This window comes from Metarhizium acridum (assembly GCF_019434415.1).
Source record: "Metarhizium acridum strain ARSEF 324 chromosome Unknown scaffold_564, whole genome shotgun sequence".
NCBI lineage: Eukaryota > Fungi > Ascomycota > Sordariomycetes > Hypocreales > Clavicipitaceae > Metarhizium > Metarhizium acridum.
The window spans coordinates 21,402-34,330 of record NW_027094040.1 but is presented as its reverse complement, the minus strand read 5'-3'; the positions used below and the strand labels follow the sequence as shown (position 1 = coordinate 34,330).

The 12,929-nt window shown below is 55.6% G+C and overlaps 7 protein-coding genes across 7 annotated transcripts; 4 read left to right on the top strand and 3 right to left on the bottom strand.

The window, feature by feature from the left end:
- Positions 1 to 485: 485 nt before the first annotated feature.
- Positions 486 to 2,181, bottom strand: RRP3 (ribosomal RNA processing protein). Its single transcript, XM_007813586.2, has 2 exons — positions 1,895 to 2,181; positions 486 to 1,837 (listed from the first exon to the last, which is right to left on the bottom strand). Exons 1-2 carry the CDS (start codon positions 2,078 to 2,080, stop codon positions 587 to 589), a joined length of 1,437 nt encoding a protein of 478 aa, XP_007811777.1. The 5' UTR covers positions 2,081 to 2,181; the 3' UTR covers positions 486 to 586.
- Positions 2,182 to 2,407: 226 nt separating this feature from the next.
- On the top strand, positions 2,408 to 4,146 carry SSF1 (rRNA-binding ribosome biosynthesis protein). Its single transcript, XM_007813587.2, has 2 exons — positions 2,408 to 2,887; positions 2,961 to 4,146. Exons 1-2 carry the CDS (start codon positions 2,456 to 2,458, stop codon positions 3,903 to 3,905), a joined length of 1,377 nt encoding a protein of 458 aa, XP_007811778.2. The 5' UTR covers positions 2,408 to 2,455; the 3' UTR covers positions 3,906 to 4,146.
- Positions 4,147 to 4,602: 456 nt separating this feature from the next.
- Positions 4,603 to 5,729, bottom strand: J3458_019319 (uncharacterized protein; the record flags this gene model as incomplete). Its single annotated transcript, XM_007813588.2, has 1 exon — positions 4,603 to 5,729. The coding sequence occupies exon 1, from the start codon at positions 5,212 to 5,214 to the stop codon at positions 4,603 to 4,605; it is 612 nt and encodes a 203-aa protein (XP_007811779.2). The 5' UTR covers positions 5,215 to 5,729.
- Positions 5,730 to 6,523: 794 nt separating this feature from the next.
- Positions 6,524 to 7,578, top strand: J3458_019318 (uncharacterized protein; the record flags this gene model as incomplete). The annotated part of the gene is made up of 2 exons (XM_066121461.1): positions 6,524 to 6,589; positions 6,652 to 7,578. 2 exons carry the CDS (start codon positions 6,524 to 6,526, stop codon positions 7,576 to 7,578), a joined length of 993 nt encoding a protein of 330 aa, XP_065973487.1.
- Positions 7,579 to 7,910: 332 nt separating this feature from the next.
- On the top strand, positions 7,911 to 9,244 carry J3458_019317 (uncharacterized protein; the record flags this gene model as incomplete). Its single annotated transcript, XM_066121460.1, has 2 exons — positions 7,911 to 8,189; positions 8,249 to 9,244. 2 exons carry the CDS (start codon positions 7,911 to 7,913, stop codon positions 9,242 to 9,244), a joined length of 1,275 nt encoding a protein of 424 aa, XP_065973486.1.
- A 434-nt stretch (positions 9,245 to 9,678) lies between these two features.
- Positions 9,679 to 10,152, top strand: J3458_019316 (uncharacterized protein; the record flags this gene model as incomplete). Its single annotated transcript, XM_066121459.1, has 1 exon — positions 9,679 to 10,152. The coding sequence occupies one exon, from the start codon at positions 9,679 to 9,681 to the stop codon at positions 10,150 to 10,152; it is 474 nt and encodes a 157-aa protein (XP_065973485.1).
- Positions 10,153 to 11,406: 1,254 nt separating this feature from the next.
- J3458_019315 (uncharacterized protein) lies at positions 11,407 to 12,411 on the bottom strand (the record flags this gene model as incomplete). The annotated part of the gene is made up of 3 exons (XM_066121458.1): positions 11,407 to 11,987; positions 12,059 to 12,184; positions 12,309 to 12,411. 3 exons carry the CDS (start codon positions 12,409 to 12,411, stop codon positions 11,407 to 11,409), a joined length of 810 nt encoding a protein of 269 aa, XP_065973484.1.
- Between the last annotated feature and the right edge of the window lie 518 nt (positions 12,412 to 12,929).

Sequence of the window (12,929 nt, the reverse complement as noted above, 5' to 3'; positions counted from 1 at the left end):
CGTTTCACGAATGCACATTGTTGGTCCATCGTACGTGTAGCGACTATTTGACTTGCTCCAGGATTGCAAGATGGAATAACTGTTTTGGAACACCCAAAATCACGAGGACTCGTAGCCTAGTAGATGACAGGGGCTGGGTAGTGTTGTAAACTGGCAGCATGCCGTACTGTAGGGGAATGATACTACATTGTGTAAATACTACGGTTGTCAGGCCAGGATTTGAATTCTTACCAGCTTCGTGGAACAGGTCAAGGAGCCTGTGAAGCCAAGGACATGCCTCAATTGAATGTCTGGTAGCTTCTCGCATGTCCTGGGTTCACCAGCGTGATACCCATCAGGCTTCTCTCCAACCCAGTTTTAGAAGAAATGAGACGTCAGCTAATGCCCTTGCTTGTTCTTGTTCTTTGGGTGAGGGTCATTTCTGGGTTGGAAGAGCGTGCAGTTGGAACAGTGTTTACGGACCAGCACACCGCCGGATCCCGAAGCCGCTGCTTATTGTATGCATCTACTCACTTAATGGGCCATACATAATTTCTACTGCGCATGGAAGCAACGTATTAAACTATGGATTACGTGGCTAGCTATTTTAACCCTCTTCTTTGTCCATATCGTCGCGATGCCTCTTGCTAGTGCCCTTGGCTCTCTTGCCCTTGCCGTGCCTTTTCTCGGACAAGTTCTTCATTTCGATTCTCGCGTGCCTTTGCGCCTCTTCGACGCGGTGCTGGAACGCCAGGACTTCTTCCTTCTCGGTGGGGTAAATGTCCAGCTTCTTGCCCAGCGCGGCCTCAATTCGCTGGAACACTTCGATGTCGTACTGCGTCACCAAGCTGATTGCGATACCAGACTTGCCCGCTCGAGCCGTTCGGCCCACCCTGTGGATGTAGGTTTTCGAGTCCTGCGGCAGGTCGTAATTGAGAACGACGTCGACTTTGGAGATGTCCAGACCACGGGCTGCAACATCGGTGGCAACGAGGATGTCGCGGGTTCCGGAGCGGAATTTGTTGAGGGCTCCGAGGCGAGCAGATTGTGAGAGTTGGCCGTGTAGAGGAATGGCGCCGAATCCGAGAGTTCGGAGGAGGATTGCTATTCTTTGTGTTTCCCACACGGTGCGTGTGAAGATGATGGTGGACTTGCCGGTGAATTCGTTGACTAAGTAGATGAGATACGTGTCCTTGCGCATCTGTGGGATGACAAGGAGGTTCTGCAGAAGCGTTGAGACAGTCTGGTACTTGTTGCTGCTGACGCTGACGCGAACGGGGTCTCGCAAACTGGCCCGCTGCAAGCTCTCGACTTTGGAACTAAGCGTCGCGGAGAAGAGGTAGGTCCGTCGTTCGCGCGGGATGAATTTGAGCAGCTTGTCAATCGCAGGACCAAAGTCCATGTCTAGCAGACGGTCGGCTTCGTCCATGACCAGGTATTTCAGTGTGCGCAGCGAAAATCCCTTTGTCTTTTCAAGGTGATCCACTAGTCGTCCAGGCGTGGCCACGATGATGTGCGGCTTCTTTCCGAGCGCAACGGCTTGGGGGACCATGTCTAAGCCGCCGACAATAACGGCACATCGTAGTGATATTGATGACCCCAGAGCTTCGAATGATTGCCCAATCTGGTGCGCCAGTTCTCGGGTCGGGGCGAGGACGAGGCCGAATAGTGGCTGAGGTTTGTCGAGGAGAGCTTGCAGGATGGGAAGCGCAAATGCAGCTGTCTTTCCGCTACCAGTTTCAGCGAGACCGATGATATCACGATTCTGCAAGGCGACCGGGATGGACTTTTCTTGGATGGGGGTCGGGAATTTATAGTTGAGAGATTCACAAGCTTCGCATAACGAGTCAACGATTCCCTAGATTGGTGAGCAGTGAGAGCAGAGGCCTAGGGCACGAGCATCTGCTATGCTTACCAGCTGTTTGAAAGTCTTGGGTTGAGTATCAGATTCCTCTAAAGCAGCTTCGTCGAGAGTTGCTGATTCTTCTTGATCACTTGAAGCCTCGGGTTCTGAAGATGGAGCGCGTGGGGGACTGCTCATGGGCACATGGCGTTTGGTATGTGCGCCATGGGCAACCTTTCTCCTTTTGATGTCAACCATGGCTGTCAAGAATGCTTATGACCACCAGAGACAGAGAAGACGTATCAGGGTCGCCCAATCAATCGGCAAAAGAATGGACTGTTGATGTGGGAAGAAATAATGTGATGGGAGTGGTTGGTTATATAACTACTTCCGAAGAAAGCCTCTGGCGATGCCCCATTTTTTGTGTGACAGACGGGACGGGAAAATTTCAGCGGGGCCAGGCTTATCGCGCGTGTGGATTGGCCCAAAGGAGACAATTTGCTGCTTATCGCCCATTGCCCCACTCAATTTTTTCTCGTCTACGAAACCTTCATTTCTATTCATGAATCATATATTACAGCATCAGGTTGTCACTATCAAAACATCTCAGTCCTCTGTCACGAGCCAACAATCATGGCGCGAAAACGAACAAAGAAGAGAACACATGCTGGTGCCAACAACCCGGAGACAGCCTCAGCCGGCCATGCCACTGCCCGCGACCCCAAGAGCATGGTCATCCGGATCGGGGCGGGTGAGGTCGGTTCCAGCATCAGCCAGTTGGCCGCCGATGTGCGCAAAGTCATGGAACCCGGTACGGCCAGTCGGTTGAAGGAGCGAAGAGGGAACAAGTTGAAGGACTATGTTGTCATGTGCGGACCTCTTGGTGTTACTCATCTGATGCTGTTTTCCCGCTCAGAGACGGGCAACACAAACTTGAGGATGGCGCTTGCGCCGCGCGGTCCGACAATGCATTTCCGCGTCGAAAAGTATTCGCTTTGCAAAGATGTCCAGAGAGTTCAGAAACACCCCAGAGGTGGTGGGAAGGAATTTTTGACACCCCCGTTGGTATGTTCAGTTGCTCGTATTCCCGCACGCAGAATGCAAAGGTCGCTAACTTGAGGTAAAAATTTTGTTATAGCTTGTCATGAACAACTTCGCCACACCAGGTGCCGACGCCAAGTCCAAGGTCCCCAAACACCTCGAATCTCTCGCCACCACTGTCTTCCAATCACTCTTCCCCCCCATCAATCCGCAACAGACCCCCCTCAAGACAATCCGACGGGTCCTCCTCTTGAATCGCGAAAAGTCCGAGGAAGAAGACGGAACCTTCATTGTGAATTTCAGACACTACGCCATTACCACAAAGTCCACCACGGTATCGAAACCTCTGCGGCGAATCAAGGCAGCTGAAAAGTTAATGACGACCAAGTCAAGCAGGCAGGGACGCATGCCCAACCTCGGCAAGCTCGAAGACATCGCCGACTACATGATTGGGGGTGAAACAGGCGACGGATACATGACGGACGCTACCAGTGGCAGCGAGGTTGACACAGACGCGGAAGTCGAGGTTGTCGACAACGCCCCCAGAAGAGTAATGTCAACAAAAGCCCGTCTGGCTGCCGAACAAGCCGGCCAAGAACCTGAAGAGGAAGCAGAAAACGTTGAGCGAAGAGCCGTCAAACTCGTCGAGCTGGGGCCCCGCATGCGCCTACGACTTAGCAAAGTTGAAGAAGGACTGTGCGCCGGCAAGATCATGTGGCACGAGTATGTGCACAAGAGCCGCGAAGAAATTCGGGAACTTGAGAAGCGATGGGAGAAGAGAAGACAGGAGAAGGAGGCCCGCAGAAAAGAGCAAAAGGCCAATGTGGAGAGGAAAAAAGCCGAAAAGGAGGCCAGGAAGAAGAAATCTGGCGACGGAGACGGTGAAGAGGATGAAGACGACGAGGATGAGAACTACAGCGACGTGGACTTTGACGACTTTGACAGCGAGGGCTTGGCGGGCGATGCCGAGTTCAAGGCGAATGAGCAAATGGAGGAGGATGGGGAGTGGGAGGACGAGAGGGGAGAAATCGGACGCGAGTGACCGTATATATATATATATACATTTAGCTGGATGATGATCTTATTTCCATGGTCTTGGTTGCAAGATTCGACCCGACTATGCTCGCCGTGACTGCTGACCACATCAACTCTCCCAGCACCTACCTCACATCTAAGACACTGAAAACCTCTATGCCAAGCTGCGCAGCGCACTCATCAATACTCGTATCCCGAATATGGCGATGCAAATCGTCACGCTCAACACCAAGCGCGGACTGCAAGCCCTTGACATCCACCTCTGCATCCAACGCCCGTGCCGCCCCGGCACCCGCATTCGACTGAAACATTCCCGCGGCGGACAGGGGCAAAAAGTCCTCGTATATCGTCGGGCTCACTTCCACGATGCTTCGCCGCACAAGCTCGCCGACCGTGTACGCCGCGCGTGCCAACCGCCGGCCTCCCCCTGACGCGGTACGAGAAGTACACCAGGTCCTGCGTCCTCAGGTCCTCTCACGTATTGGGATACCTTTCAAACACCCTCGCCGCCGCGTCACCCAGCACCTCTGGAGATGCTCGCGCGCTGGCCATGGCGCGTCGTACAGCCTTCGTCCGCGGGGAGCAACGGCCGCGCCTCGCTCCCCGATCTCGCCGAACCCAGTTCTGTGCAACGCCTGCGCTAGCCTGCGAGCACCCTCATCGGCGGCAAACCGAGCCGGTTCCTCGACGGCCAGAAGCTCGTCTCAAGATGGGGCATTTTCTCCTCGTGGGGCTGGGGGGGGGGGGGCGCGTCCTCGATACTGGCCTTGACCTCCAGACCCTCCCGTCTCATGGCCTCCTGGGCGGGAACAATGGCCAACGTCTGGGGGCGTCAGGTGGCTTACATGGGCAGATGGAAAACACGCCACATCGGCGAGGATGGAGTGCGCCGCCTTGAGCGACGTGTAGTCATGGAGGGAGGCGGCGGCGACGAAGCGCGTGCTCTGGGCGGGTGTGAGACGGCCGTTTTGCGAATCCGTCCTGTCGAGGATGGCCGTGAATTCTGGGGTGAACTGGAAAGGGGGTCCAGGGCGAGGGTCTCGACGGCGGCGTCCTTGATGAGCTCTGGCCGGAGGACTGAGATGAATACTCTGAAGGAGTCTTTGGAGAGTGATTCTCTTGTTTTTGGTCGGAAACAGGCGGCGTGCATGGGGGAGTCGGGCGGGCGTGAGGTCGTAGTAGCCGACGGGGTAGAGGCCGATGATGGCCAAGATGCGTCTGACGGTGTGTAGCTCGCGGGCGGTGCCGAGACGAATTGCGCCGTGGCGCTCAATGTCGATCATAGACGAGGGGCCGAGGGCGTCGCCGTAGCGCATTGAGAGTGTTTTTGGATCGAGGCTTGATTATAGTGTTCCCTGGTTGACGTCGGAGACGATGCGGACGAGGTCGCCGTATAAGGGGACTTGGGATTTGTACATGGACGACATGGCCAGGGTGAAGCATGTTCGAAGGTCGTCTGATCCGCGAATGAGCCTCGGATGACGTTGGCGGGCATGATTACGGAGCCTTATGTTTTATTTTATGTAGCTGGGATTTGTTGCTCATGTAAGGCGGCGGTGGCATCAATTTGTGTTTTGTATGCAGGTTGGTCCATTTGGCTCAGTTATCAGGATGGCAGATGGAGGCACTTGGAGATGTATCCTATTTATACGCGGACGTAACCCATGATACGCAGAACACGTCGGCTCATGATACATCATGTAATGACAGCTTACAAGCACTCCGGTTTCGGGTTGCCGGCTCGTCACCGATACAGAGCACACGGGCAGATGTTGACACCTAGGTTGTCGAGAGATAAGCGCCGGCGAGATAAAGAAAATATGGACGGGAGTTGTGTACGGATCGTCTCGATTGAGAAGACGGTGGGACCACATAGTGGGCTTATTCCTATTCTTTCAGAGCTATCGTCGAAACCAGTGATAAATAGGACGGAGATGTGCCGTCTCTTGCATGTAACTCTTATGCCAACGAACAAGAGGCCTTGGCCATGAAGCCCTCGACTTCTTGACTCGAGCCAGTGGAACCAATCAAGTACACGGAGCATCGTCAATACCGCGTCATATGCCGGTGGTCTGTGGATGTCAAAATTGTCACGGCACCGGCGGCATTGGGGCCGGTCCCCGGATGGATCCGTGATTCGCCGGGCCGACCCGGATGGGACCTGCTTCTTGCGCCAGAGTGTTTTTGCTGAGTGTTTTTCCAGCAATTCGATTCTCCATTTAAGCTCCTCAAAGGAGATTGTTTTCTTCTTTGACGCGGACACACTCGAGCAAAGTCCCAATGGTGATATGGCCTACCATGCTGGTAGTTTTTGCATTTTCCACACGAACAATCCGAACCAGAGATTCCATAACCATTTATTACATGGCTTTCATGTGGGCCTGCCTCCCGTCCCCACCGCCGTGAGCCAAGGTCGGATCGGAGGGCGCATCTTCCCCTCGCGTCAGCAAACACGGATGCTCTTACACGGCTTCCGTCAACATTCAGTGAGACTACACTGCTCGGCCGTGCCACTTGCTCTGAAACACCACACATCATCCATGCGTTTTTCTTCCTATCATACAATCTTCACAACACCAGCCAACCATGGCACCACCTGCAGCCAAAAAGCCTCGGTTGGTCATAATGGGGTCCAGAGAATACCACATCCAAGACTTTGTCGCCGACTACCAGCAGGATTTTGAGTATTCCGTATACCTTGTGCCCTTTTCTGAACAAAAGCAGCACGAAATTGCACGTCCTGACACACGCAGGTCCTCGACGCTCAAAACCGCAAGGAAGCACTCACCAAACTACCGCAGGATGTGGCGCAAAACGGCCCGATAGACGCCTTCATCATCCGCGTAGGGACCAGCGAGTTTGAGCCGTTTGACGAGGAGCTCCTGGGCCCGCTGGCGCCCAGCTGCAAGATCATCGCCTCGGCGTCGGCGGGCTACGACGAGTTCGACGTCGACTGGATGTCGCGCAGCGGCATGTGGTTCTGCAACACGCTCGACGCCGTGGCCGAGGCGACGGCCGACATGGCCATGTTCCTGACGCTGGCGGTGCTCCGGGACGCGCACCGCGCCGAGCGAGGCGCCAGGTCGGGCTCGTGGAAGGCCGGCCTCGTGCCCGCGCGCGACCCGTCCGGCTCGACCCTGGGCATCGTCGGCATGGGCAGCATCGGCAAGCACCTCGCCCTCAAGGCGGCGGCCTTCAACATGCCCGTGCGGTACTACAACCGCCGGCGGCTGCCGCCCGCCGAGGAGGCCAGGCACGCCGCCACGTACTGTCCCACGCTCGAGCGGCTCCTGGCCGAGTCGGACGTGGTGTCCATCAACTGTCCGCTTACCGCGGCCACGACGAATCTCATTTCGCACAGGGAGGTCGGGCTGATGAAGGACGGCGCCTTTCTCGTGAACACGGCGCGTGGTGCCATTGTGGACGAGGAGGCGCTCATCCAGGGGCTGGAGAGTGGCAAGATCACCCGCGCGGGGCTGGATGTGTTTGTCAACGAGCCGCACATTAATGATTATTTTAGGACCAGCGACAGGGTCATTTGCCAGCCGCACATGGGGGCCGTGACGACGGAGGCGTTTAGGAGGGGAGAGAGGGAGTGTTTGGAGAATCTGCGGGCCTTTTTCCGGACAGGGAGGCCGCTGGCGCCTGTGAATGAGATTACCGGCGCCGCTACCAAGTAGGCGCGGCCGGTTTTGCAGAGTGGCGCACTATTTGTGTAGTTTTGTTGGCATATATGAGGTTGAATTCTCGAGTCGTCGATGCCAATGGGGTTGCTGCGGTTTGTTTTTTTTTTTTTTTTTTTCATAACTTGTATGCTCCCCACGGCAAGTTACACAAAGCCCACCACTACGCAATTAAGACGAGCGCCTAAAAACAAGCCAATGGTCCAAAACAGCCAAAACAGACCGACACACGCAGCAGCCAGTCGTGCTTTTCACCTGTCCTCTGGGGTTGAATCTCGGGAAGCCCCCGCATCCCCACTTTCGCCAATCTCAATCTCGCAAACGAGCCGATGCGGACCAACGATTGGCCAATTGGCGCGAGCTTTCCAACTCGCCCGTATGTCGCTACAGCTTCTTGCTCGCGTCCCGTCTTTGCACGTTTGCACCTCGCATCCAACTTCCATCCCGACGGCGCCAACATTGTCCCAGCGAAGCGACAGCGTGTGGAAATGGAAGGCCTCGAGCCTCTGATCAACTGGGCACGCACCCGAGGCGTCGAGCTCGACGGCGTCGCGCCGCAGCAGATGCCCGGCCGTGGAATCGGCGCCGTGGCAACACGGTCAATCAAGGTTCCGTCTGCGCACACCGCGAACCCTCCCAGCGCGGCCCTCTAATCAGCTTCCCACAGGCAGGCCAGGTCCTCATGACGATCCCCGCCAGGGCCATCCTCAGGCTTGACTCGGTGCTCGCCTCCATCTCGTCCAGACTGCCGTCGGCATCGTCGATCCACGGCCTGCTGGCCGCGCAGCTCGCGGCCAGCTCTGACGCCGAGACGACCCTCCGCAGAGACGCGATGCCCTCGCTGCAGAGCTTCGCCGCGACGACGCCCCTCTTCTGGCACCGGCGGCTCCAGGACCTGCTGCCCGCGGGGGCGCGGAGGCTCGTGGACCGGCAGGAGGCGGCGCTGGAGCGCGACTGGGCCGCGTTCCACGAGGCCTTCCCCGGCGTCGCGCGGGACGCCTACCTGCGCTGCTGGTTCCTCGTCGGCACGCGGGCGTTTTACCACGAGACGGACGCGACGCTGCTGTACCCGTGGGAGGACCGGCTCGCGCTGCTGCCCGTGGCCGACATGTTCAACCACGCGGGCGTGCCGGGGTGCTCGGTGGCCTTTTCGCCCGAGGCGTACACGGTGACGGCGACGCGGGCCTGCGCGAGGGGCGACGAGGTCTTCCTCTCCTACGGCGAGCACTCCAACGACTTTTTGCTGGCCGAGTATGGGTTCCTGCTCGACGACAACCAGTGGGACAGCGTTGATCTCGGCGCCTTTATCCTGTCGAGGCTGGGCGCGGAGCAGCAGGCAGAGCTTCGGGCCCGGGGCTTTGACGAGTGTCTTGTTGGGCCGAGCTCGCAGTGGGATCTACCTGACGGCGCGCTGGATGTTCTGGGACGTTGCTTTGCCGCGGAGCCGCCGGAGAGGGCAGCGAATGGAGGACAGCAGGGCAAGCCTTTGGAAGAGCGCGTGTTTGTGGCCGTTTTGACACGCTTCCTGGACGAGATACACGACGTCAAGAGCGCGATTCGGGCCGTCACAGTCGGAGACGATGCCCAGCGCGCAACGCTGCTAAGACGCTGGGACCAGATAGAAGCTCTGGTCAGACGAGCCATCCGGGGGTTACCCAGCTAGCTCGCATTCCGGTATCCATGTGTCATTTTTTGATCGACCACGCGGGGGGAAGGGGGACAGGGGACATCCCCGCCAGCCCATGACGGCTGCAGTTGCCCAGAAACTAAAACCCGAATCTCGATACGTGTACGATTATTACCTCTGGAAACCTTGTTCAAGGCGTCGTCCCAGGGGGGAACGTCATTGGTGCTCGCCGCCGCCCAGGAGGGCAGGGCGGCATTATATCTGACAGGCCAAGAGTCTCAACCAAACATGAACATGCGTCTGGTGCCATTCGAGCATGAGGCAGTTCCCGCTCTGCCCTGGACCCGTAAGTCACGCAGGAAAACATGGATAGCGTGCGCCCAGCGAGCCGAGTTCTATCGACACGGCCATGTAAACAGCTGGCGCATTCTTGTCAACGTGTCGTGGACCGGGCATGACATTGACAACCGATGCGTCAAACACTTCAACTCCAACTACACGCCTCGGCCCTCCGGGTGATGTCCACAGTCAATTTTGCATGGTTACTCACCAACGAACACGCAACGTACACTCCAGTGGAACAATCGCACCGTGCCAAAACGACAGGCAACGCACCATCTCAACAAGACGACACATCTCCCGTCTCCAGCTACTCTAAACCCACAGTAGCACCACAGTCCGCAAAATCAACACTGCGGCGTCCCCAACAGTCTTCATCCTCCAAACCACCAGGGCAAGCCGCCATCACAAGAACCCCCAGCCTCAGCTACATCATCCCCGTAGATTTCACACGTTCCCTCTCCCCAGCACATAACGTCCACGTCAGCCGTCAAGAAAAACTGGCGGTCAGCCAAACCCTCCGGACAGGCCGGACCTCGTCCCGCGAAGAGAGGGGGAAAAGAGACACTGGTTCGCAAAACCGCATACATAATGTCAGACGGTGACGACAAAGGGGGCAAGATGACTGCCAAGCTCAAACCAGGCAAAACGCAAAGACGTATGCGACGACACCGGCCGGCCGTCGACATGAGTGGCTGCTTGGCGATTTACCTGCTTACGACCGTATCACACGCCGAGTGGCGATGCGGCATCGGCGTGTCTCAATACAAAGATACAAGTGCCAGGACAGTCTCAAACCAGGTCGTTATCGAGCTTGACCCCAGGGAAGACGCTCCCCGCGCATTGCCTCTTTGACGAGGGCCCCCAACTGAGACGACACACCTGATATAAACGACACATTAGTACACACGCGTACAACACAAGAAAATATAAACAATAGCCATGCACATTTGGCGGGCGTTACACGCGCAAAGCAAAACTGACTCGGGGACAATGCGTGCCGATTCATTTCTCCATCTACTCTAATAACTCCTCTATTGCCTGTTTTACTGTGCTGTCGATCCATTTTCCAGAGAGTTCCCCAAGGCGCAAGACGAACAAGAAAAAGAAGAACAAAAACAAAAACCATCCAAATGACTGTATCAGATGCAACTCCAGCCCTTGGAGTTCTAGCGCGAGCCCAATAGTCCCCCCCAGGTTCCACCAAACACGTGTACGGCCACAATGCCCCCCTAGCATCACATGGATGGGACCTAAGAAGCCAAGAACGCAAAGGAACAATAAAAAGCAACCCATGCAGCGTAACCCAAGCCAAACACTCTCTGGGAAAGAGAGCCCGAATAAGGTTGTAGTCCCCGTCTCTGTAGGAAACTTGGCCCACATTGGAGGGGAAACTTGCGTCCAAGGTTCAAGTCTGCGGTCCAGCTCGCCCTTGCTTGGGTTCAGCGACTACCGAAATCTGGCATGTAGGACCTGCGGACCTTGGAAAACCTTGTTCACACAACCAGTGTTGGAAATTGGTTGCGTTTGGTACGGTACTGGGTTTTTTTTTTTTTTTTTTTTTTTCTGAAAAGAGTTTTTGTAGTTGAGACACCCTGCTTGTAAATGTATCCCTGCCCAGAATCCCCCCCCAGGTTTCTCTCCCCGTTTCTTAATTTCTTTTTTTAGTCGTCTTCTTGTTTTTTGTCTGTTTCGGCATCACCCGTGGAATACCATGCATCCCAGCAGTGTAGCCCATTAGAAAGGCTTCCTGTGGCGATTGGGTCCGACACGGACGGACGATCTCCTGTTTCGACCAGGGTGGGTTGCTGGCGCAAAGGGTCGTGCATTCTTGGCGCAGCTTGATTCCGTGCGATACCTTAATACGATATTGAAGTTGCCTTGCCATGGCGCTTCCCCGACCGGCCGTACTGCACCTGCTGCATGCCTTGGCTGTAATAAGTCATGCTGTGTTCCCCATATGTATCCATACACATTGTAGGATCGAGCATATTCTGCGTCCAGCCCGAGTCCATAACCACTTCGTCAAGCATCACGGGGTCAGGAATGCTTGACGACCCGTCAGACCATACTGTCGTGGCGTCCCAGGGTGAATTCTGCCCGTTGCTGCTGCCATCTTGGTGCGACCAGTGCTGATAGTACTCGTTGCCCGCGTAGAAGCCTTGTCCCACAAGGTCCAGCGCCGTGTCCAGGGCTTCTGTAGAGGCTGACGACGAAGAAAGGTCGAATGACATTTCGGGCGCAGCTAGTGATGATGACGAGCCCTGCTGCTGGTCTACGGCGTCCGTTTCTGCTGAATGGTTTTGCTGCACCGAGAATACATCCATCGACCCGGAGAAGGCGGGATTGGGTCCCAACCCGAATGCTGGGTTGAGGGGCATCTTTACGCGAGGTTCTAATTTGTACTCGCAAGGCACGGAGCGGTTTACACACCTGCTACCTGAAACGTTTCGTCAGTACGGGAACTAGGCTACGGCAACCAAGGTCGTTGGCTGCAAGAGTTGAACCTACAAGAGGGCTTCTCGTAGCCGCATTTGACTTTGAACGATATGCACCGCTCGCAAGACCGCTTCTTGGTCGGTATAATCTTCCCAATCGACTTCTCGCACCGCCGTCTATGGCGTTCCCTCAGGTCTCCTGCTCCCCAAAAAAAAGCGAGGCGCATACATTAGCACAGTCGTCCCAGCGCAGTGGTTAAGCTTGAGGAGAATATTCGTAGCAGCCCAAAAAGGCGGGAAAACAGGCTTAAAGGTAAACTCACTTCGACTGAACTGTTTTAGACAGATATGACATACATGGACGTCCCCCGTATCGAGCTGTGCGGATGAGCCCGACCGAGAATGAAAAGAACCAACAGATACCATGATGGTTTCTGGCGTCCGGCCTTCGTGTCTTTTTGGTAGCACGGCAGTCGGTGGTGGCAGAAGTGGCCGTAGCGAAGCAGCAGAGGCAATGTTGAATTGACGTCCCAAGTGAGTCTAGGTAACACGGCAGAGCAGTACCCGTTCAACGGTCTCAATGAAACGTAGAGTTGCAAAGAAAGAGAAGTTTAAATTTTGTCTTGCAGAAACAGCTTGTTTTCTCCGCGGAGAAGGGTGGCAAGAGCACGAGATTCTGTGTGATCGTGCCCCGAACGGCCCGTGTTCTGTGTGTGAAAATGAAAGTCCACTTCCTGCATATATGTATGTTGTTCAGAGAGCCAATGCGCCGCGTGGGTCCCGTGTCTCTTTTTTTAAATCGTCTTGACGTCGTACGTCGTCTCGAAATAGATTGAAACAAGCCAGGTGGTTGCCAGATGGATAGGAAACGTGCAAAGATTTGAAATGGCGGCCAAGATGCTATGGCGAGTAATAGTTTATTACAACATGAGGACCCTAAGTGG